The 21025-nt window shown below is 59.1% G+C and overlaps 1 protein-coding gene across 3 annotated transcripts in view; it reads left to right on the forward strand.

Annotated features, from left to right (window-relative positions):
• The window catches only part of OTOF (otoferlin), a gene marked incomplete at its 5' end in the record, with an annotated part of 72293 nt that overhangs the window by 39748 nt on the left and 11520 nt on the right, over positions 1-21025 (forward strand). For 2 of the 3 annotated variants that reach the window (XM_081101311.1, XM_081101312.1), the window contains 24 exons: positions 2588-2719; positions 7193-7255; positions 7683-7767; positions 9616-9775; positions 10107-10293; positions 10752-10938; positions 11565-11788; positions 12020-12128; positions 13002-13182; positions 13305-13425; positions 13876-13976; positions 14095-14185; positions 14354-14470; positions 14815-14967; positions 15237-15426; positions 15504-15628; positions 15956-16090; positions 16789-16950; positions 17110-17229; positions 17706-17867; positions 17983-18145; positions 18710-18780; positions 20173-20202; positions 20600-20731. In XM_081101311.1, the coding sequence (XP_080957437.1) occupies positions 2588-2719; positions 7193-7255; positions 7683-7767; positions 9616-9775; positions 10107-10293; positions 10752-10938; positions 11565-11788; positions 12020-12128; positions 13002-13182; positions 13305-13425; positions 13876-13976; positions 14095-14185; positions 14354-14470; positions 14815-14967; positions 15237-15426; positions 15504-15628; positions 15956-16090; positions 16789-16950; positions 17110-17229; positions 17706-17867; positions 17983-18145; positions 18710-18780; positions 20173-20202; positions 20600-20731 (3201 nt within the window). Of the gene's footprint in view, positions 1-2587; positions 2720-7192; positions 7256-7682; positions 7768-9615; positions 9776-10106; positions 10294-10751; positions 10939-11564; positions 11789-12019; positions 12129-13001; positions 13183-13304; positions 13426-13875; positions 13977-14094; positions 14186-14353; positions 14471-14814; positions 14968-15236; positions 15427-15503; positions 15629-15955; positions 16091-16788; positions 16951-17109; positions 17230-17705; positions 17868-17982; positions 18146-18649; positions 18781-20172; positions 20203-20599; positions 20732-21025 lie in introns of all 3 variants that reach the window. The other variant, XM_081101310.1, reaches the window with a different exon arrangement.

Genomic DNA, 21025 nt, shown 5'->3' on the forward strand with positions numbered 1-21025 from the left:
AGTAGGGGCGTGGTCAAGATGTTTACACTGTTCCAAGCTACTCAACTGCATGCACCTGAACTCTGTCAAGCCCACATCACTCAGACACGTGGGGCCACGTGTTCGGACCATAGGTTCACGCTTACAACTACAGCTGTTGGCTATAATTGTGCTGGGAGGGCTCTGCCCTCCAAGCTGGGACTTGCACGTGGCAATGAGAGGACTGTGCCCTCTCATTAGTCCGAGGCTTGAACCTGGCCAAACACTGTAGCTGCTCTCCACAAGAAAGCACAGCCAGTTGGTGACAGCAGAGGGACTTAGCTGAACTCAGATTCAGGAAGGATCCTGAGGCCTCAGAACAGTGAAAAGACCATGGCATACTCCTACCCCCTATTTCCTCTGTTTAGGATGTACGTAATGTGCAAGCCCTGTAATGATTATTGACATCTCAAAAGCGAGAAGCCACAGTCTCTTCCTCGTGAATATGCGGTTTCCCATCAGAGTGAGCAAAGGCCGGCCCTTGGCAGAGGTGTTCCTGGCGGGTGATGAAGTCTTGAGTCTATTCCCTCAATATGCAAGTTCAATATTCTCTCTTCCCAGCACCAAGACCTTATACGTTTTCACCTCCAAACATCTCTCCAGTTTCCACCTCTCCGTCATCTTCCTCCCACTGGCCCTAGACTCCAACCTTGACTGCAGTATTGCACCCACTTCTTCTCTGGTCTCCCCACCCTCAGATTACCTCCTCCACTGCATCCTCTACCATCTTCTCAAAATGCAGATCTGGTCATGTCACATCTCTGCCACCGGGAGTTGCAGGAAGGTAAAGGCTATTTAGAAGAAAGTGCTACAGGGGCATCTCCTCTCATCTCCAGCTCCCAGCTAGTGTTCTCACAGCATGATCAGATCGCTCAGAAGCAGGTCACGAAGCACTGTGACTCTTGGGTTCTCCCAAGGCAAAGGTATAGATTTACATTTAGCATTGTTCCTTGCGATGGCTTTATGAGGCCACCTAGGGATTATGTGTCTTATCTTGGAAGGAGAAGGTGGAATAGCCAATTACGAAAAGTGCTTCTTGATCAGCTGTCAGTCGGACCCACTGTGGCTCTATTTGCCCCTTCACCTTCCATCCAGGAAAAATAAAGCCCTCTGCTGATGATTATTTTATAATCATCAATTAATGGGAGGGAAGGATGGCCAATCCCCTCCCTCGTGTTTTGTGCATTTTGTTTTGTTTTTAATTTCAAGTCCCAGTGATGCATTCCCCTCCACAAGAGCGCCGCCTGGGGCAGGAGCGGCAGGATGGCATTCCCAGAGCATAAATATGTAAATATATGCTGCTTTTAAAATAGCACCGTAAGAGGCTACACTGGCACCAGGCAGTGGCCTCAATTGTACATTCTCGGGGTTCCCCCTGGGGCCACCACTCAGCCAGCAAAGAGTACCCTGAGCCTCTCTTCTCCCTTTGACTCCATTCAACCCTCTGCCCTCCTCCTCTCTCCACCTCTGACCTCCTGTGTGTCAGAGCTGCCAGCCAGGGCTGTCTGCCCTCATGGGCTCTGCTCAGTGGAGGAAGGTGGAAACTCTGGGTCCTGAAAAAGGCTGTTATCATGGCCGGGCCTGTTTGAAAATCATAAAATCGGACCAACTGCTCATATTGGGAAGGTTAATCTCCTGATGGCATGTCTACAGTACCTTATTATGCCAAATCTGTGTCTGTCTCTTCCTAGTCTTGGGTTACCTCCAGTCCTGTTTCTGTTGTTGTTTGGTTGGGGTTTTTTTTTTTAATGCAAGGGAGGAGATGGGTTAATTTGGGAAAATGATGAGATTTAAAAATACATATTTGGTATAAAAAGTTTCATCGGGGTCAAAACTCTATAAACTACTGTGCAAAGAATATTCTGGAAGGATTTCTAATGTCTATTTACTCTCTTCACAGCAAACTCTGAGTTAAGTTAATTAGCTCTATTTCTTTCTGAGCTCCCTTAAGAAATGGTGATTATTCAACTTCAACGCTCCAGATACTGAGCTCCACTCCCTTGGCACTTCCAATTCCAAACAGAAATGCTTGAGTTCATAGTTCAAGTGCCACTTCAATTAGTAAATGTTCCAGTTCTGTATACTTTCCTAGCAACATTCTCATTGGCATCGGAGTTTCTATTTTTCTTACCATCTTTTGTTTTGATGTGTAAACTTTTCTTGGCCTTTCGCATATTTATAAGACTCTCGTGGACACGGTGGATGATAATTGTTGTGATTATTCTTCTTTATGAAAAGGGAAAATGATTCTCTTGAGTGAAATCATATTTAGAAGTTGCATCAAAGCACAGCAATTAAAATACCAGATCTCCAAGAGGAGAAGCATGAAAAGCAACCTGTACAGTTTCACTAGAAGAAATGTGCTGAAGGAAATGCTAATTCTAGCTCAGCAAAGCCCATTTTGGTAAAATGCAAGTTCAAGAGAGTCGACGGAGGCCATCGTGAGCCTCAGACAGACCCTGTCTTCTTGGGAGACCAACCACTTAACGGAAGGCTGCCTTTATTCCGGCCGAGCCAGCTCCAGGGCTCACACATCTTTCCCTCTGGCCTCCCTCTCTCCTGCCTGCAGGTCAGCATCACGGTGATCGAGGCTCGGCAGCTGGTGGGCCTGAACATGGACCCCGTGGTGTGCGTGGAGGTGGGCGATGACAAGAAGTACACGTCTATGAAGGAGTCCACTAACTGCCCCTACTACAATGAGGTCAGTGCCCGTGGCCCCAGGTCGGGAAAGGGACCTCCCAAATGCGGCAGGAGGCTGGGCCCCACCCCCCCCTGGGCCCAATAGGAGCATCTGGGAGTCAAGAGGCACAAAGGGCTACCAGCAGGGGTGACCTTGACCTACCCTGTTCCTACCACTAGAACACTGACCTACAGTCTAGAGTCTGTGAACCCCAATCTAGATCCCAGCCTGACTCTGGTCTGGCCGGGGCCACCCTTTGAAAGGAGCACCCCCCAGGCACTCCCGTGCAGCCCTCAGCAGTGAGTATCTCTGTGAATCTCACGCCCTAAGGCCTGGCCCCAGCCGTTTCCCAGGACAGTGCCCCGGAGCAGTGTCCCCATCCCAGGCCCTGCCCGTGGTGGCACTGGCGCGTTAATGGGCACTTGCTGTGCGCCAGGCACTCTTCCGAATGCTTTAGGTGTGTCATCCCTTCTGACTCGCACAACGGCCAGAGGCTGTCACCATGAACCCCATTTTACACCTGGGGCATTGAGGCTCCTGGAGAAAGAACTTGCCCAGGTGCTAAGCACCAGGGCTGGGCTCTGCCTGCACACCCTCCTGTGAGGCTGCCTTGGTGCTGCCTGCACCGCTGTGGGGCTCCTCCCAGAGCCCTGGCCTGGAGTCTTGGGGTGAGAGAGAGAGAGAGAAAGCCAGGTGTCCACTCCTGTTCTTTGCAGCCGTTTGAGGCCACATCAAGGTCAAAGGACCTCAGAGACCTTCTAGTTCGGTCTCCCCGTCTTGCTGAGATTAGAGAGTACTGTGGATGGAGACGGGCCCATCCTGTCCAGCCTCAGCCCAGCACTCTCTCCGCCCCCTTTTATGGCCACCCCACACCCACCACCTTGACTCTGAGCTCCAGGGGTGAACCCATCTTAATCATCTTTGATCCCTGGCCCTCCCTTTGCTGGAGGGGGCAGCTAGTCTGCTTTTCCCCGTGGCTCCAAAGGGGTGCCAGATTGGCCCAAATAAGGCATCTGTGCCCTGTGTCCCAGTGTCTGTCCTGAGGACTGAGGGGGCCTTCTGTCACTAGGGCGAGGGCATCTCTTGGGAAACTGTGGGAGCACCAAGCCCTGCATCTGCCGTTAGAAAACCTGGCACACTCTGCCCTTCGTAGGGGCCCAGTCTAGGCTGGGGCCTGGCCAAAGTCTCCTGTGTGACCACAGACAGACCTGTTCTCACAGCTGGTTTCCCGCTGGCCCACAAGGGCTAGAACGTCAGGCCCCCCCCCACACACACACACACACCCCATCCCAATGTTCTGGCTCAACGTCTCTGACACACCTTACGTCAGGACTCATCCCTGACTGGAAAAGCCTTTAGCCTAGATAACGGCTTCTTTCCCCTGACAGACATGGAGACAGGTTCCCTTGGCCTTCCACGGTTATTTGATAGGGGCAAAGCCGCATCACCTTGCACCAGCCCAACGCACCTCATGTTTCATTCAAATGGCTTCTTCCTTCCCAAGGAAACAGTTGCTCTCCCTACTCTGTGGTTCCCCAGCAAACTCCTACTCACCCTGCAGGGCCCAGCTCAAATGCCCTTGCCACTGAGCAGCCTTCCCTGCACTCTCTGGGTCAGAGGTCAGTGCACCTCTCTCAGTAACGTCTCTGAGTTGTGGTTGGTCCTTCGTGTCCCTGTCTCCCTGCTGGCCTGGAGGCTCCCTCCCAATCTCCTGCATCGTGTGGCCCAGCGCAGAGCCTGGCATGTACCTGGAGGGGTGGGGAACGCTCTGCTGAATGGCTACTCCCCCAAGGGAAGAAACAAACATCTGCTGAGCATCTGCTGTGGGCCGGGCCCATGTCTGCCAACACGGGGACTGTAAAGTCAACCGTTTCTGCCCAACAGGCCACCTCCCAGTTTCAGCCTCAAAACCACTTTCCAAACCCCATATTTATATCCACTAAGACTATTCATTTCACTCAAGCGGATCTTAACTTTGTTCGTGGTCACAGTTTTGTTCTTTTTCACAAACCCACGTAGCTCTGATTTACGCCATTTCTGTTTCCTCTAAAGCAGTGTCTCTCCAGCCCAGCACTATGGTGATTTGGGGCGGGTAACTTTTGGTGTAAGGATCTGTCCTGTGCATTGTAGGATGTTAAGCAGCATCACTGGCTTCGACCCAGTAGATGCCAATAGCGATCCCCTTTCCAGCCGTAGCAACCAAAAATGTTTCGATATTGCCAAATGTCCCCTGGGAGTCTCAGCATGTCTTGCCCCGCCCCGCCCCCCCCCCCCCCCATTAAGAAGCACCACCCTAAACTATCTTCCCATGATTCCTCCCAACCACATTCCTCTTTGTTGAAAAATATCCTCCTGGTCCCAGAGGTGTACTGCTTCTGGCTAATTCTTAGTTAAGGAGAACCTTCCTTTGGCTCCAGTAATCACAAGAGAGAGAGGTGAGAACCATCGACATGACTTAGCAGATTTCTAAACAGTTACAAAAAGAAAATATGCTCAGGAAGTGCAAGGAATGTGACCACAGACCGCTCCGAGAGGGCAAAAGTCTGGTTGTGCTCAGCTGGCTCGCTCTCCTGGGACTGGCACAGCTCTCAGGCACCTGGCCGGCCCTGGCCCGACTGCCTGCTCTGGACCCGGCTTTGTGTGCAGGAAGGCTCAGAACCATGCCCTCCCAGAACTACCTGACCAGGCCAAGACCCCTTCTCTGTGGATGCATCTGGTCCCGGCCACTGGCATCTTCCTTCTGCCTGAACCACCTCTCCCCTTTGCCCTGGATCTTTCTCTTGCTGCATCCCAACGAATCTGGCATTATGACATTCACTCAACACCACCCACTCTGCCTTTACGTCCCTTTTGGCTCCACCTTTGCCTATAAGGTGTTCTACTCTCACATATTCTAACTACAGCTACCGGAAATCATGTATGCTCAACGACAGGAACTACACATCTGACTATCTCCTATCTGTCTATCCAACTATCCAGCCATCTAGCTGTGCCTTTCCTCAAGCCCACATATCTCCTTAGTGACCACCTCTCCCCTCCCATTCACAGTCTGACCACGTGAGTTGTCCCCACTTTATCACCTCCCACTCACGCCTCAATCTCTACCATCGTTTCTGTTCCATGACTTCACTGAAACTGCCCATCTTTAAATGCACCAAGGACCGGCTGTCCCTCAGTGCAACATCCACCCCCTCTCCCTGACTGGCCGGCTCCTTTCATCCGCTTGCCGGTCCCTCCCCTGGGGCCCTCTGGGACCCTCTTCTGCCAGCTCCTCCCTCCCCACCTTTCTTGGCCTCGCTGGCTCTGCCCACTGCTGAAATGCTGTGCCTCTTGGAGCCCTCTCCCGGGCCTGCTTCCCTCCGACACACTCCCCGGGCACCTCCCCCCGCCCCAAGGCATCAGTTGCCATCTGCACCGTCTCTCCAGAGCTTCCGTCCCCCACCTGACGTATTGCTGCCATGCTAGCAGCTGGTGCTTGTTGGGCGCTGACCATGGGCACCCCTGCGTGACAGAGGTCATCTCATTGAGACTTCAACACCACACACCTGCTCTCCCCACCCCTGTGAATGATGTCCCTGGCAGGTCAACATGACAGCCCTGAGTCATTCTCCCCACATCACAGAGGGATAAACTGAGGCTCAGAAAAAGCAGCGATGGGTCCAACAGTCAAAGCTCGGTCTGTCCGTCTCCGCAGCCATACCTTCACCCACAGCCAAGAGCAGATCCTCCTGAGATCTTCCCCCTAAATACATGGGCCACATTTCATCCTTCTGCCCACAAGTTCACGAAAGCGGGGTGCCTCCTCTCCTCCCCACACCCTCATTCCCTGCGCCTGCCTACCAAGGCCAGAGAGATGGGTGGGCACCGCCCCTGGGAGGGGCAGCTCCCAACTTGAGAGGACAGTCCACGCCCACCGCATTTGCCATTTTCAGCGGTTTACGTGCCTTCGTACCCCAGATTCATCGGTTCCAAAGCTCCCGTTTTCCGTTTTAACATCTCCAAAATGGGCTGCATCTCCTGTGGCTGAAAGGCGATGCCTGTGTAGCTCGTATAACCACAACATATGTTATAGTCCCAACACGTCTCTAAGGAGGGTGTCATGGTCCTCCTCGCTCAGCTCAGGAAACTGAGGTCCAGAAAATGTTGCCCAAGGCCACACAGCTAGAAAGGGGCTAAACTGGGGCTAGAAACCCAGTCTCCCGGCCCCCAGCCCAGGGCTGCTCCATCGACTGTCCGCCTCCCTCCCCCTCCCACACTCAGTGGCACTGGCGCTGCCTAGGGGTTGGGGTATGGCCCTCATGTTGGGGCCCAGCCTCCCACCCGCCCCGGTTCAGGGAGGACCAGTAGCTGCCACTGCTGCTCACCTGAACTTGGGGGCTCGGGAAATGGCCGGGGTGCAGACAGGCACTGCCAGGAGGGAGGGGCCCAGCACTGCCCCTGGGTGTTAGCTGCTGCCCACCCGGTGACAGCGGCCTGGGTCCTTCCCCTCTCCAGTACTTCGTCTTCGACTTCCACGTCTCTCCTGACGTCATGTTCGACAAGATCATCAAGATCTCGGTGAGTGGGGAGCAGCCCCTGGCAGACAGGCCTTCAGCTCACACTGCACCTTCGTGCAAACTTGGAAAGGGCGCCCCTCGGGGAAAACCAGCCACAAAAAGGCAGCCCTGCACCCAGACACACAGCTGGGCAAGCGGGGCGCAGGCTGGGTTTGAGCCCCTCTCGCCCCATAGCTGGGTGGCTTAGCGCAGTGCACAACCTACTCACCTGTACTGGCAACCAGCCAAAACAGGCCAGGGCAGGGGGGCTGATCTGAGCCTCGGCGAGCCCCCCGTGCCTGGCCAAACGCTCTCCTGCTTCACCCAGAGGCTTGGGTCCCCAGAAAGACTGAGGTGGTGCCACCATCAGTCACCCCACCCCTGCCCCTGCCCCTCGAAAGCCTCAGCCCCGCCCAGCCTGACTGGTGGCTGGTGGTTCTGCCCGGAAGGTGATTCACTCCAAGAACCTGCTGCGCAGCGGCACCCTGGTGGGGTCCTTCAAAATGGATGTGGGAACGGTGTACTCCCAGCCCGGTGAGTAGCTGCGGCCCGACCAGCATCGGTGCACACGGCTCGGGGAGCGTGGGCTCTCAGTGTCCCCACCCCGGCGGTCCCTGGCTCATGTGTACACACACCACACACATACGCACACATAGGTAAGCACATCCACACCCCGGAGGTCCCGGTGGGGCCGTGAGCACACACAGCCATGAGGGATGCAGAGTGATGGGTGCTCCGCCTTATATGCACCTGTCTGCTGGCACCCTGGGGAGCCCCAGGGCTGCAGACTGCCCTTCTGCTGGGATGTGTGGCATCACCCCTTCTACAGTTGAGGGGTCTGGGGCTCTGGGAAGTGCCAGGGCTTTCCCTGTCTCCCAGCTGGTCTGGGGTGACACCGGGCTATGTGACTCCTGGGCCCCCTGCTGAGCCCCACTGTCCTCAAAGCCCACCACCTGGGCAGCTGGAACCATGGGCATACAGCCTGGCACAGGGCTCCCCTAGCCCTGAAGGGAACCCGCCACTCAAGGTGCAGTGGCGATGCCATTAGGCCTTTTGACAGTGGCAGTGCCATGTCAGCCAGGCGGTCGCATCGGACCCTCACAGAGCAGGGAGGAGGCACCAGCCGACCTTCCCATTTCCAGGCGAGATCAAAGCAGCCAGGAGAAGGTAAGCGGCTGGAAGGTGCCACTCAACTATTACGTTGAACAAATTGGAGCTTTTTCATGGTTCAACCTAATAGACTCTTGGCTGGCACACATCGTGGCTGCGACTCAGACGGGGGGACCTGCGCCTTGTTAGGGACGGTCTGAGCTGCGGTAGAAGGTGAAGGGGAGAGAGGGGAAGAGGGAAGTTCTGAGCCTTTCATGCAGCAAGGCCAGGGCTTCCCTCTGCTCACAATCAGCTTTAAAGTGAAGCTTAAGCCCAGCTGGTGTGGCTCAGTGGTTGAGCATCGACCTATGACCCAGGAGATCACGGTTCGATTCCCAGTCAGGGCACAGGCCTGGGTTGTGGGCTCAATCCCCAGTAGGGGGCGTGCAGGAGGCAGCCGATCAGTGACCCATCCTGGAATGGCCTCTTCCCCTGATACCTGTCCTTTCCTCCACACTGTCCCAGGTCCTGGGGTTATTGGGGTGACACTACCCTGTCTTTAGGAGGCTTTCCGTCTGAAATTGGACAGACAATAAGTTGTTAATAACTTGTCTGTGAGACAGGAGTGTGCTTATGGAACAGCAAGAACAAAAGGGTCAGGTTTAGCAATTCCGAGGAAGTCAGGGAAGGCTGCATGGAAGAGGAGACACTTTCGCAAAGGAAGTCGACGTTTAAGCAGGGAGGAGAATGGTTGGGGCAGAGGGAGAGCAGAGATGAGATCATCCCAAGCTCAAAGGCCAGCAGCATGAAGGTGTGAAACAGCGAGTGAATTATTCAGAGGGGTCAGCAGCTTTGCCTCGCAGGAGCACAGGGATGGGGTGGGACAAGCAGAGTGAGTAGGAAGAGCTGTATCCGGAGGCCACACAGGCCATGCTAAGGTCTGTGATTTTACCCTGAGCACTGGGGAGCCCCCAGTGAGAGAGGGGAGCCTCTCTGAAGGCTCTGCTGGCAGCTGTGTGCAGGTGAGCGCAGGGGTTGGGGTAGGAGGGCTGCAGGTGGAGGAACCCATTAGGAGGCGGTCACACCACACACCTGGCCCCAGCTGCCCCTGCTCAGGAACCTCTGTCCCCCTGGCCCAGAGGCAAGCAGAGCAGTGGCCCCTGGCCCAAGGGCACCCGATGGCTTCATCTAGGGGCCAAGAAGGCTCTCAGCTCTGCAGCTTTGCGGCCTGCCCCGAGGGCGGGTGCCCCTGGGAGGGGGCGCAGGTGCAGTCCCCACTCCTCACCACCGCAGAGCACCAGTTTCACCACAAGTGGGCCATCCTGTCCGACCCTGACGACATCTCGGCTGGGCTAAAGGGCTACGTGAAGTGTGACGTCGCAGTGGTAGGCAAGGGGGACAACATCAAGACGCCCCACAAGGCCAACGAGACGGAGGAGGAAGACATTGAGGGGTGAGGCTCCCACCTTCCCCCAGCCTGAGACCCGGCCTGGCCCGTCCTTCCCCAAAGGGAGTCCCTTGGGTGGACTGGCTCAGAGTCGTACCTTCCATCCCCCACCCCTGTTCTCACCCACCCCCAGACAGCCCACCTCTCCCTGGAAGGACTCTGGCCAGGGCTGGGGCCACCTACGCTGGCCTCAGCACCCACAGACTCCTTGTCACAGGAGAGGAGGGACTGGGCAGAGCAGGGGCTCATGGAGATTGTCCCAGGCCCCAGGGGTACGTAGATGCCAGGGCAGGCGCTGGGGTGCCCGGCCTGGTGCCCTAGCTGTGTATGGCGGCAGGAACTTGCTGCTCCCCGATGGTGTGCCCGCCGAACGCCAGTGGGCCCGCTTCTACGTGAAGATCTACCGGGCAGAGGGGCTGCCCCGCATGAACACCAGCATCATGGCCAACGTGAAGAAGGCGTTCATTGGGGAGAACAAGGACCTGGTTGACCCCTATGTGCAAGTCTTCTTTGCTGGCCAGAAGGTACTGGGCTACAGAGTGCAGGGGCTGGGATTTGGGGTGACGGGCATCAGATAGATGTGGGAGCCTAGGGGCTGACATGAGGCAAAATCAGAAGCCAGGAGACTGGCCTGAGAAGGGAGGGGAGTGAGAGATGAGGGCGCGCCACCTGAGAGGGGCAGGGGGCGGGGGACTGGGAGCTGTCTCAGCATGGACAGGCCTTACGGAACCCACCGCACCTCTGGGTCCTGGAGACCAAGAACTGAGGGGGGAGCATCAAATGGAAGGAGAGTCTGAGAGGCTGGGGTGGGGAAGAGTGGAGGAGATAAGTGCACACCATCTACATATACACACATGCACACATACACCACATATACGTACACACACAAACATGTATACACACACCACACACACATGCACACATAAGTAAGCACATACACGCATGCTCACACACAAACCCTGTCGCTCACTCCCTCGCACAGGGCAAGACGTCGGTGCAGAAGAACAGCTACGAGCCGCTGTGGAACGAGCAGGTCGTCTTCACGGACCTGTTCCCCCCGCTCTGCAAACGCATGAAGGTGCAGATCCGCGACTCGGACAAGGTCAACGACGTGGCCATCGGCACCCATTTCATTGACCTGCGCAAGATCTCCAACGACGGAGACAAAGGTCAAAAGTGGCAGACGGGGGTGGGGGGGGTGGGAGTGTCCTGAAGGAGGGAGTAAATGAATGAGAGCCCCCTTCAACCACCACCATCTTGCACCCCGGCCTGGAAGGTGCTGGGCACGGCGAGGGCGCTGCCAGCAGCTCCCACCTCAAGGGAGAGGTGGAAAGTCATGGCTGGGTCTGCAGAGCTGACTGGGCCTGCCGGAGCCCGGCTGCCTGGATTCGAACCCCAGCTCTGACAATGAGCCCCTGTGACCTTTGTACTATTCCCATCTGTAAAATGAAAATAACAATTATACATGTGTGTATATGCATGCATGTCACATATAGATGTGTCCTATTGCCATAGTACCTATCTAGAGACTTGTGGGCACAGACCCCTCCTACAGCCCAGGGGGCATGCTGGGTACCAGGGATACAGAGCGAGAGAAGCAGCCATTCCCGTCCTCACAGCGCTCACTGGGGCTTAGGGGATGGATGTGTTCCCAAATGCTCACAACCGAAGGCATGGGGTCCTCATCTCAGCAATCAGGAGGTGCAGGCTGGGAGCCCCCAGAAGAGGCCCCTCTAACGCTTGCGGGCCCTGAGGTGTATGTAACACAGGCCACTCCTCTCTCTCCGGCTCACAGGCTTCCTGCCCACGCTGGGCCCGGCCTGGGTGAACATGTACGGCTCCACACGCAACTACACGCTGCTGGACGAGCACCAGGACCTGAACGAGGGCCTGGGTGAGGGCGTGTCCTTCCGTGCCCGCCTCATGCTGGGCCTGGCTGTGGAGATCCTGGACACCTCTAACCCTGAGCTCACCAGCTCCACGGAGGTGCAGGTGGAGCAGGCCACGCCTGTGTCAGAGGTGAGGCCCCAGGAGGCTGTGCTGTCCTCCCTCCATGTCCCCCAGCTCAGCCCCCTTCCCGCCATGGCAGCCTGGGCCTGGGCTCTGCCTGGGCAAAAGGAATTGGGCCTTCGGTCCTCCAGGGTCTGGGTGGGATGTGCCACCAGCAGCCAAAGGACCTGGAGGAGGAGGCCTGGCCCAGCCCAGCATCCCCGTGAAGCTTAATGGTGGCTTCACCCACCTTCCCCACAGAGCTGCACGGGGAAGATCGAAGAATTCTTTTTATTCGGAGCCTTTCTGGAAGCCTCAATGATCGACCGGAAAAACGGAGAAAAGCCAGTTACCTTTGAGGTCACCATAGGTGAGTGCTTGGCCTCCGAGGGGACTTCAGGCCCCGGGCTTCTGGGTGGTCACAGCTAACCCTGCGCCACAGCCCTGGTGGGAGGGAAACCGTGACCACTTTCCTCCGTGTGTCTTCCAGCGTGCACACTGCACACAGCGCATGCCCGTGGGCATACAACACAGCGCATGCCCATGGTGGACACAGAACATTCCCGTGGTGCACACAGCACATTCCCGTGGGGCACACAGCACATTCCCGTGGTGCACACAGCGCATGCCCGTGGGGCACACAGAACATGCCCGTGGGGCACACAGAACATTCCCGTGGGGCACACAGAACATGCCCGTGGGGCACACAGAACATGCCCGTGGGGCACACAGAACATGCCCGTGGGGCACACAGAACATTCCCGTGGGGCACACAGAACATTCCCGTGGGGCACACAGAACATGCCCGTGGGGCACACAGCGCATGCCCGTGGGGCACACAGAACATTCCCGTGAGGCACACATGCCCACGGGGTGGCCTGCGCCCCACCACAGTGCTAGCCTGTGTTTGGGACACGGTGAGAAAGAAGCCGTCCCTGCAGAAGGAAGAGGCCCTTGTGAGGCTGGAGAGGGGAGAGTGGGACTCAGGCCATGCCCTGGGCTGGACCTTGCGCTCAGGGGTCGTCAGAGTTCTTTGCGAGGGTTTGCGGGTGTGGAGGACATGGGGACCGGTTCTGGCGAGTGCTCTGTCACATCTGAGCGGGCACAGACCCCCAGCACCGTCCCCATGCCCAGACTTTCCCACTCCCCTCCCACAAACCCACGGCAACACGGGGATGGGAGGGCAGGGTGGGGCCTTGTGGGGAAAGGACTCTCAGCCCTTGTGCGCCCCTCCTGCCTCCAGGCAACTATGGGAATGAGGTGGATGGCCTGTCCCGACCCCAGCGGCCTCGACCTCAGAAGGAGCCCGGGGATGAGGAGGAAGTGGATCTGATTCAGAACTCGAGTGACGATGAGACGGAGGAGGGTGGGGACCTGGCCTCAGTCTCCTCCACCCCAGCCATGCGGCCCCAGATCACCGACAGGTGAGCCAGATGGCCGAGGGGGTCCTGGGAGGGCCAGCCTCCTGCCTCCCACCCTCTCGACGCCTAGCCCTCCCACCTCCGTGGACCCCCAATCTTCCACCTCCCGCCTCCTCCCGCCCCAGGAACTACTTCCACCTGCCCTACCTGGAGCACAAGCCCTGCATCTACATCAAGAGCTGGTGGCCAGACCAGCGCCGCCGCCTCTACAACGCCAACATCATGGACCACATAGCAGACAAGCTGGTCAGCGCCAGGACAGGGCGGGAGGGGGCGGGGACGGTGGAGTGGGGACTGCGGGGTGACCTGTCCCTGCCCTCAGGTCCCAGAAGGGGGCCAAGAGCCCGAGGGCTACCGGAGTGGAGTCTGGGACTCCTGGCCCAGCCAGTGTTGGGGTTCCCTTGAAGGCAGCTGAGCAGCCCTCTGTCTCTGGCCCGCACCTTCCCCAGCTAGCCCTGAGTTCTGCCCGGAGCCTACGGGGACCACGATTCAGAGCCCAAGTGGCATCTTCCTCGGGAACTGAAGGCCGCAGGCTCTGAGAGCAGAGCCTGGAAACTGGGTGGTTTCCTGATGCCGGTGGGACACTGGAGGTGGCGCTAGCGAGAGGTCCCAAGTCACTAGCCCCTCGTTTCCCAAGGAGTGGGGAGCTGGGGAAGGGGCTGTGGCTCAGCGGGCACCCCTCCGCCTGGTTCTCAGGAAGAAGGCCTGAACGATGTGCAGGAGATGATCAAAACGGAGAAGTCCTACCCCGAGCGCCGACTGCGGGGCGTCCTGGAGGAGCTGAGCTGTGGCTGCCGGTGAGGGACCGGGCCGTGGGGCAGGGGCTGGCAGTGGGGGGCTGGGAAGAGAAGGAGGTGTCTGCAGGCCCCTGCTGGTGGGTGGGCTCTGCTAAGCCCTGCTCCCCTCACCCCCCAGCCGTTTCCTCTCCCTCGCTGACAAGGACCAGGGTCACGTGTCCCGTACCAGGCTGGACAGGGAGCGCCTCAAATCGTGCCTGCGCGAGCTGGTGAGGACACGCTGTCCCCAGTGCGGGACCACACGGGGGCGGAGGGGGTTCTGGAGGTGAAAGGGGGAAACTGAGGTGGGAGGGCCTATGTCTGAGGCCACAGGCCCAGGGCCAGCCCCTCCGTCCTGCATCACGGCCTGAGCCCCACGTCCCCCCACGCCCCGACAGGAGAGCATGGGGCAGCAGGCGAAGATCCTGCGGGCTCAGGTGAAGCGCCACACGGTGCGGGACAAGCTGAGGCTGTGCCAGAACTTCCTGCAGAAGCTGCGCTTCCTGGCAGACGAGGTGCGCCCCGCCCCTGCCCTGGGCAAGAGGGGTGCCGGCCCCACACCCCAGTGACCAGAGAGGGAGGGGCTGCACAGGATGGGGCGGGGCTGGACCACCTAGGCCTCTCCTCTGACAGCTGTTGGGGGACAGGAGTGAACAAGCCTTCCTCCTGCGCGTGCTCTTCCCGCCCCATCCCCATCGGTGGGAGGCGAAGGAAGACCAGCATCTGGGGTCCTTCCTCTGAGGCCCAGGCCTGGCCCTCTGGGTCCTGAGGCAAAGACCCTGGTGGTCAGGGAGGCTCGGGGAGCCCCAACCAAGCAGTGGCCCCTCACTCACGGGCTCCCCTCCCGCCCTCACCACAGCCCCAGCACAGCATCCCCGACGTCTTCATCTGGATGATGAGCAACAACAAACGCATCGCCTACGCCCGGGTGCCCTCCAAGGACCTGCTCTTCTCCATGGTGGAGGAGGAGCTGGGCAAGGACTGCGCCAAGGTCAAGACGCTCTTCCTCAAGGTGCCAGAGGGGAGCCAGACTGTGTGGGGGGGAGAGGGTGCGGGTGGGGGGGGGAGGTGCGGAGTGGGGACCTGGGGCCCAGGGTTTGCGTCTGGCTTCTCCACAGGGCCGGTCTCCCCGTGGGGGGAGCAGCCCTCCAGCAGGGGTCTGGCAGGCCCTCCAGCAGCAGGTGCTCAGAGAAGACAGAGCTGGAGAGAGACTAGGCTGGGGGAGGACAGCAAGGTCCCCCTGCCCGTCCCTCTCGGTGGTGACCCCACGCCCACCCTCAGCTGCCCGGCAAGCGGGGCCTCGGCTCCATGGGCTGGACCGTGCAGGCCAAGGTGGAGCTCTACCTGTGGCTGGGCCTCAGCAAGCAGCGCAAGGACTTCCTGTGCGGCCTGCCCTGCGGCTTCGAGGAGGTGAAGGCGGCCCAGGGCCTGGGCCTGCACTCCTTCCCACCCATCAGCCTGGTCTACACCAGTGAGTGGGGCCCCGGTCGCCCCGGGAGGGTGCCTGGAGGGGGGCATCCCCGAGCCTCAGCCCGCCCTTCCCCACAGAGAAGCAGGTGTTCCAGCTCCGGGCGCACATGTACCAGGCCCGCAGCCTCTTCGCCGCGGACAGCAGCGGCCTCTCGGACCCTTTCGCCCGTGTCTTCTTCATCAACCAGAGTCAGTGCACAGAGGTGAGGGCCCGGGCGTTGAGAGAAGTGGGGGGCCTGTGAGCTTGTGGAACCTGGAGAAACCCATCGGCCAGCACCCAGACCCTGAGAGGAAGCCTGGTGAAGGCTTCAGTGAGGTTCCATTCAACAAGAGAAAATATAGGCAAGGGGGTGGGAGCAGGCCTCACATTACCCTTCATTTTAAGTTCCCAGACGAGTCGGGGAGCATGACACTCCTGCCTCTGAGTCCCCTGGAAGCCACAGTGACTGGGGGTGGCTTCTGCTGGGATAGCTGTCCATCCACCACCACGTATGACCTGTCTCCCCCCCGCCTCCCGCCCCATGCTGCAGGTGCTGAATGAGACCCTGTGCCCCACCTGGGACCAGATGCTGGTGTTCGACAACCTGGAGCTATATGGCGAGGCTCATGAGTTGCGGGATGATCCCCCCATCATTGTCGTTGAAATCTACGACCAGGACAGCATGGTATGGGTGAGCTCTGAGACCAGGGACCTACCCCTTCTTCACTGCACTCCACGTGCACGGATGGCCACTCCCCGGACCCCTCAGCCACGTGATTGCTGGGAGCGTGGGAGTCTGGGCTGCTGACCAGTCTCCAGGTGGCTCCTGCCCTGTACTGCAGCCTGACCCCTTCCCCCCACTGTGGGCCTCTGGGTCTCAGGGAGAAGATGGGTCAGGGTGTCCCCACCTCCCGGCACAGGCAGACCGAGCTCAGGCCCAGTCTTCAGAACAGGCGTCAGCAGTCCTGCTGTCCCCAGCCTTCCCCCACCCCGGGGGGCCCTCGGCTCCCTGCCCACACCTACCAGTCAGTAACAGCCTCCCAGCCCTCCATGAGAGCTCTGGAGTGGGGGAGTGAAAGATCGGGGTGATCCCTCCAGAGCTGGGGAGCCACTTATGACAAGCACTCAGCTACTGGGGTCCCTGAGAGAGCCCTAGACTAGAAGCAGGAGGGCCTCGTTTCTAGGCCTGAGTCCCGACTGCCATTCACTGCCAGCATGGCCGTGAGCAAGTCTGCGGTGAGACTTGGGGTCCCTTTGGTGAAATGGGGTGATCACACCTGCCCTGACCTCCCGGGGCTGTGGCAAGGACAGAGTGAGACCCCAGGTGTGACGCTGCAGTGAACTCCAGCACCCAGCAGCCACCTTGGTTGTTTGTCACATCAGGGCAAATGCGACTTCATGGGCCGGACCTTCGCCAAGCCCGTGGTGAAGATGGCTGACGAGGCGTACTGCCCACCCCGCTTCCCGCCCCAGCTCGAGTACTACCAGATCTACCGCGGCAACGCCACGGCCGGAGACCTTCTGGCCGCCTTCGAGCTGCTGCAGGTGGGCCTCCGGTCCCACTGGAGCTGGGAGCGTGGTTCTTAGGGGCCCGGGGTGTTGGGCCTCCCCTGTCTCCCCAGATCACATGGCAACTAACCCCTGGGAAGGGAGAGCCCACTCTCTGGGCTCTGCAGGGTGTGACCTGTGACCCCAATTCCCCAGATCGGGCCAGCAGGGAAGGCCGACCTGCCACCCATCAATGGCCCGGTGGACACGGATCGAGGTCCCATCATGCCCGTGCCCGTGGGCATCCGGCCTGTGCTCAGCAAATACCGAATTGAGGTGCGTGAGGGCTCCACTCACCCCCTCATCCCTCCTTCCTTGCCCTGACAGGCCCTGCTGTGCTCGCTCTTCCTGGCTCCCTCACCCTCTTACTCCATCGGGGTCATAAGCACATATGACATCACTGACATCATATTCCAGGGGTCTCCCCAACCTCAGGCCACCTCATTTTTCAGACAAGGAGACAGGGACCAGGAGGGGAAGTGACTTGTCCAAGGTCATACTTGGAGCCAGCAGCAGACCCAGGCCCCCACCAGCCCAGGGTCTGGCCGGTCTGTTCTGAGCCACCCGGCCATGTTCTGGGCCTTTCCCAGCCCTCCTCTCTGCCTGCCACACCCACTCCTGTCAGCTCTCCTGGCCCGGCCCCTCCTGACTCACTGCCCACTCCACGGCCCAGCTCCGTCTCAGGTGGCCCAGCCCACCCATGGCTGGCTCCCTTGACTGAGGGGACTCTCGCCTCCCCTGACCCCCACCAGGTGCTGTTCTGGGGCCTGCGGGACCTGAAGCGGGTGAACCTGGCCCAGGTGGACCGGCCGAGGGTGGACATCGAGTGTGCGGGGAAGGGGGTACAGTCATCCATGATCCACAATTACAAGAAGAACCCCAACTTCAGCACCCTTGTCAAGTGGTTTGAAGTGGTGGGTGCCGGCCTGGGCACAGCCTGGCAGAGCTGGGTGTGGCTGGTGTGGCTGGGCAAGGCCAGGAGCCTCTGCCCCCTTCTCTGAGCTCAGGCTCCATTGGCCAACACCCCAGGACCTCCCGGAGAATGAGCTGCTGCACCCGCCCTTGAACATCCGCGTGGTGGACTGCCGGGCCTTCGGCCGCTACACCCTGGTGGGCTCCCACGCCGTTAGCTCCCTTCGGCGCTTCATCTACCGGCCCCTGGACCACTCAGCCCCCAACTGGACCAGCACCGGTATGACCACACCCCCAAACCCAGGCCTGTCTCCACTCTGTCCATGGGAGGAGCTCCCGCTCACGGTCCAGTCCGCGCAGCCACCAGCTCGCTCCTCCAGTGCATCCCCGAGTGGGTATAGAGGCGGCCAGTGGGGAGGTCCTATCCTGAGAGCCAGAGCTGCCCAGACCTGCCCCTCATTTTAGGGCCAGAAAGAGCCAGAGCTGGAGATGTCCTTAGAGGGCCTGAGGGCAGATGGCTTCCCAGGCTGGTTCTGGGAGAAGACCCAGGCCTCCTTCCCAGCCTCCCTCCCAGCCCAGCCTCCACTATTTCAACCGCAGCCCTCCCTTCCCTCTCCTCACCTTCTCCCTCTCCTTATGCCCATCAGTTCTCTCTCAACTGCCCCGCCCTCCTCTCTTCTTGAAAATCAGCTTTAGGCCTCTGGTCCTTCTGCTCACGCCTGACTTTCACTGTTACTCCTGCTCTTCCCTGTCTGTCTGCCTGTCTGTCCATCTCTCTGTCCAGTAAGACTCCTCCGGGGCTGCCGTGTGCTGTGCAATGGGGGCCCCTCCTCTCACCCCACAGGGGAGGTCGTGGTGAACATGGAGCCAGAGGTGCCCGTCAAGAAGCTGGAGACCATGGTGAAGCTGGACGCGGTAAGGCGCACGGGGTCAGTGCCACACTGCCTGGCGCATGGAGCTGCCTGTGACCCTCCCTGTGAGCCAGGCCGCCTCCGTCCGCGTGTCCAGGGCTAACGCTGACTGTGTGTGCATAAAGCTCCATCCCAGACTCTGGGTGTGTGCGTGTGTGTGTGAGCACAAGTGTGGGGTGTGCATATATGAGAGACACAACGAGCAGTAACCATTGGAAGTAATAGCCTGCAATTATTCTCACTCCAACTAACAACACCGTAAGCGATGGATTCCCTGTGGGGGCACCAGTGGTTTTTCCCAAGGGTTCCTGGTTCTCCAGTCCAGCCATTCACAGACAACTCTCCCCAGACCTTGGTTGTGGAAGGATCTCCAGCTGGAAGCTCCTTGTTCCTCCTGGCCTTAGGACTCAGGCCACTTGTCTGCCAGAGGGAGACCTGCCGCCTGGCGTTTGGATGTGGAGTCGGCAGGGGCCAGGGAGGGCAGGATGGAGGCCAGCCGGGAGCAGGCCATCCTGCGTCCAGACAGTGCTGAGGGGCTGGAAGTGGGCCTCCTCTCCACCACTTTCTCCAAATCTCATTTCCAACCTGGCCTGCTTCACACAACCTGGGCTGTCTCCTAGCTTCTGAGATCTGAGCTTGCTCGACTCCTCATCAGGCCCTCCTTCTCTTGGCTCATAATTTTTGGCCCCAGAGGGTCCTGGCCAGTGGCTGAGTGAGCAGTGGGCATGACTCTCGGGAAAGGGGAGCAGATGAGGTCCAGTGCCTGGCCCACAGCCCTGGGGTGGCACTGCCAGGCTCCGGGGCTACCCCTGGAGATTCTCATCTCCTCAACTCGCAGCCTCCCGAGTCCTCCTGGGGGTCTGCTGGGAAGCCCCTAGTTTCAGGCTGTTAGCAAACAAGACAGAGGACGGTACCTTAGTGTCCCCCTCATCCCACAGGCCCTGGGCTCTGGTGGGGTGTCTCACCAGGGTCCCCTTTGGCTATGCAATTGTGTGTGTGCATATCCACTTAATTTTTAAGGCCTTGACCTGGTGAGGGGGGAACAATGGAGTTGAAGTTGACTCCATCTAGCCAACGTCACTGAACTCCTGCATGTGGCCAGCACCCCCTCCCGACCCTGACCTCGCATTAAAATCATCTGGGGAGTCCCCAGCTGTCTCGGGGTTGAGAACCACCACCCTGTGGGTCTGGGGGAACCTCTGCGAAGCAGGCCTTTTGCAGGCTCAGCAGCGGTGTGCCTGCAGTGCAGAGCTAACCCTGGGGGCACAGGGACTCGGCACACAGCGAGCATCCCTGCGTGAGCTCCCTCTCCTCACGCTCCCTGGCTGGGTGGCTGCCTCCACTCCAGGCCCCGGGGCATTAATTCTGTCCCCGTGTCTTTGGTTCCCTTTTGCAGACTTCTGATGCCGTCATCAAGGTGGATGTGGTGAGTGAGGGGACCATGGAGGGGGAGGTTCTGGGGAAAGAGGACCCTACACTGGGCCTAGCATCAGGCACCGAGCCACCCCCCAGCCCCTGGGTGCTCACACCTGCACACCCTCCAAAGAGGCCGAGGGAGAGAGCTGCTTGGGCAGTGGGGGCCCCTGAGTGCCACTCCTGCTTTGGCCAGTGCCTCATGTTGTTAGGTCATGACCTCTCCAGTCATGGCATCCTCCTCCACAAAACAAAGCCCTGCTCCTCTGATACTGGTGGCCCCACGGAGCCTCAGGGAGCCCAGGGCTTTCTGGGAGCAGTGGTCAGAGCAGATGGGGGACCCCTGGTTGTTCAGGGCATGGCCAGGGCACAGGGATTATGCAGGACTCTGGACCTGGCCTATCCATCAGGCTGACGAGGAGAAGGAGAAGAAGAAAAAGAAGAAGAAGGGCAGCTCGGACGAGCCGGAGGAGGAGGAGCCGGATGAGAGCATGCTGGACTGGTGGTCCAAGTACTTCGCCTCCATCGACACCATGAAGGAGGTGAGGCCTCGCCTGGGTTAGGGGCTCAGGGGGAATTGGGGAGGTGACTCCAACCCCACATCAGGCCCTCCTGCCCAACTTCTTTCCTGCTCCCACCAGAGCGGGCTCCTCCACCCCATTCGCATGAGCTTGGAACAGCCTTGACGTTCTAGCTCAGGGCTCACCTTCCCGGGCTTGCCTTTCTCTCATCCTCATCCATTTATTTCACAAACGTCTCTGGAATGTATATGGGTCAGACACCATCCCAGATGCTGTGGGAGCCAAAAGATAAGACGCCACCCCTGCCCCGAGGAG

The sequence above is a fragment of the Myotis nattereri genome (assembly GCF_964212035.1).
Source record: "Myotis nattereri genome assembly, chromosome: 10".
Taxonomy (NCBI): Eukaryota; Metazoa; Chordata; class Mammalia; order Chiroptera; family Vespertilionidae; genus Myotis; species Myotis nattereri.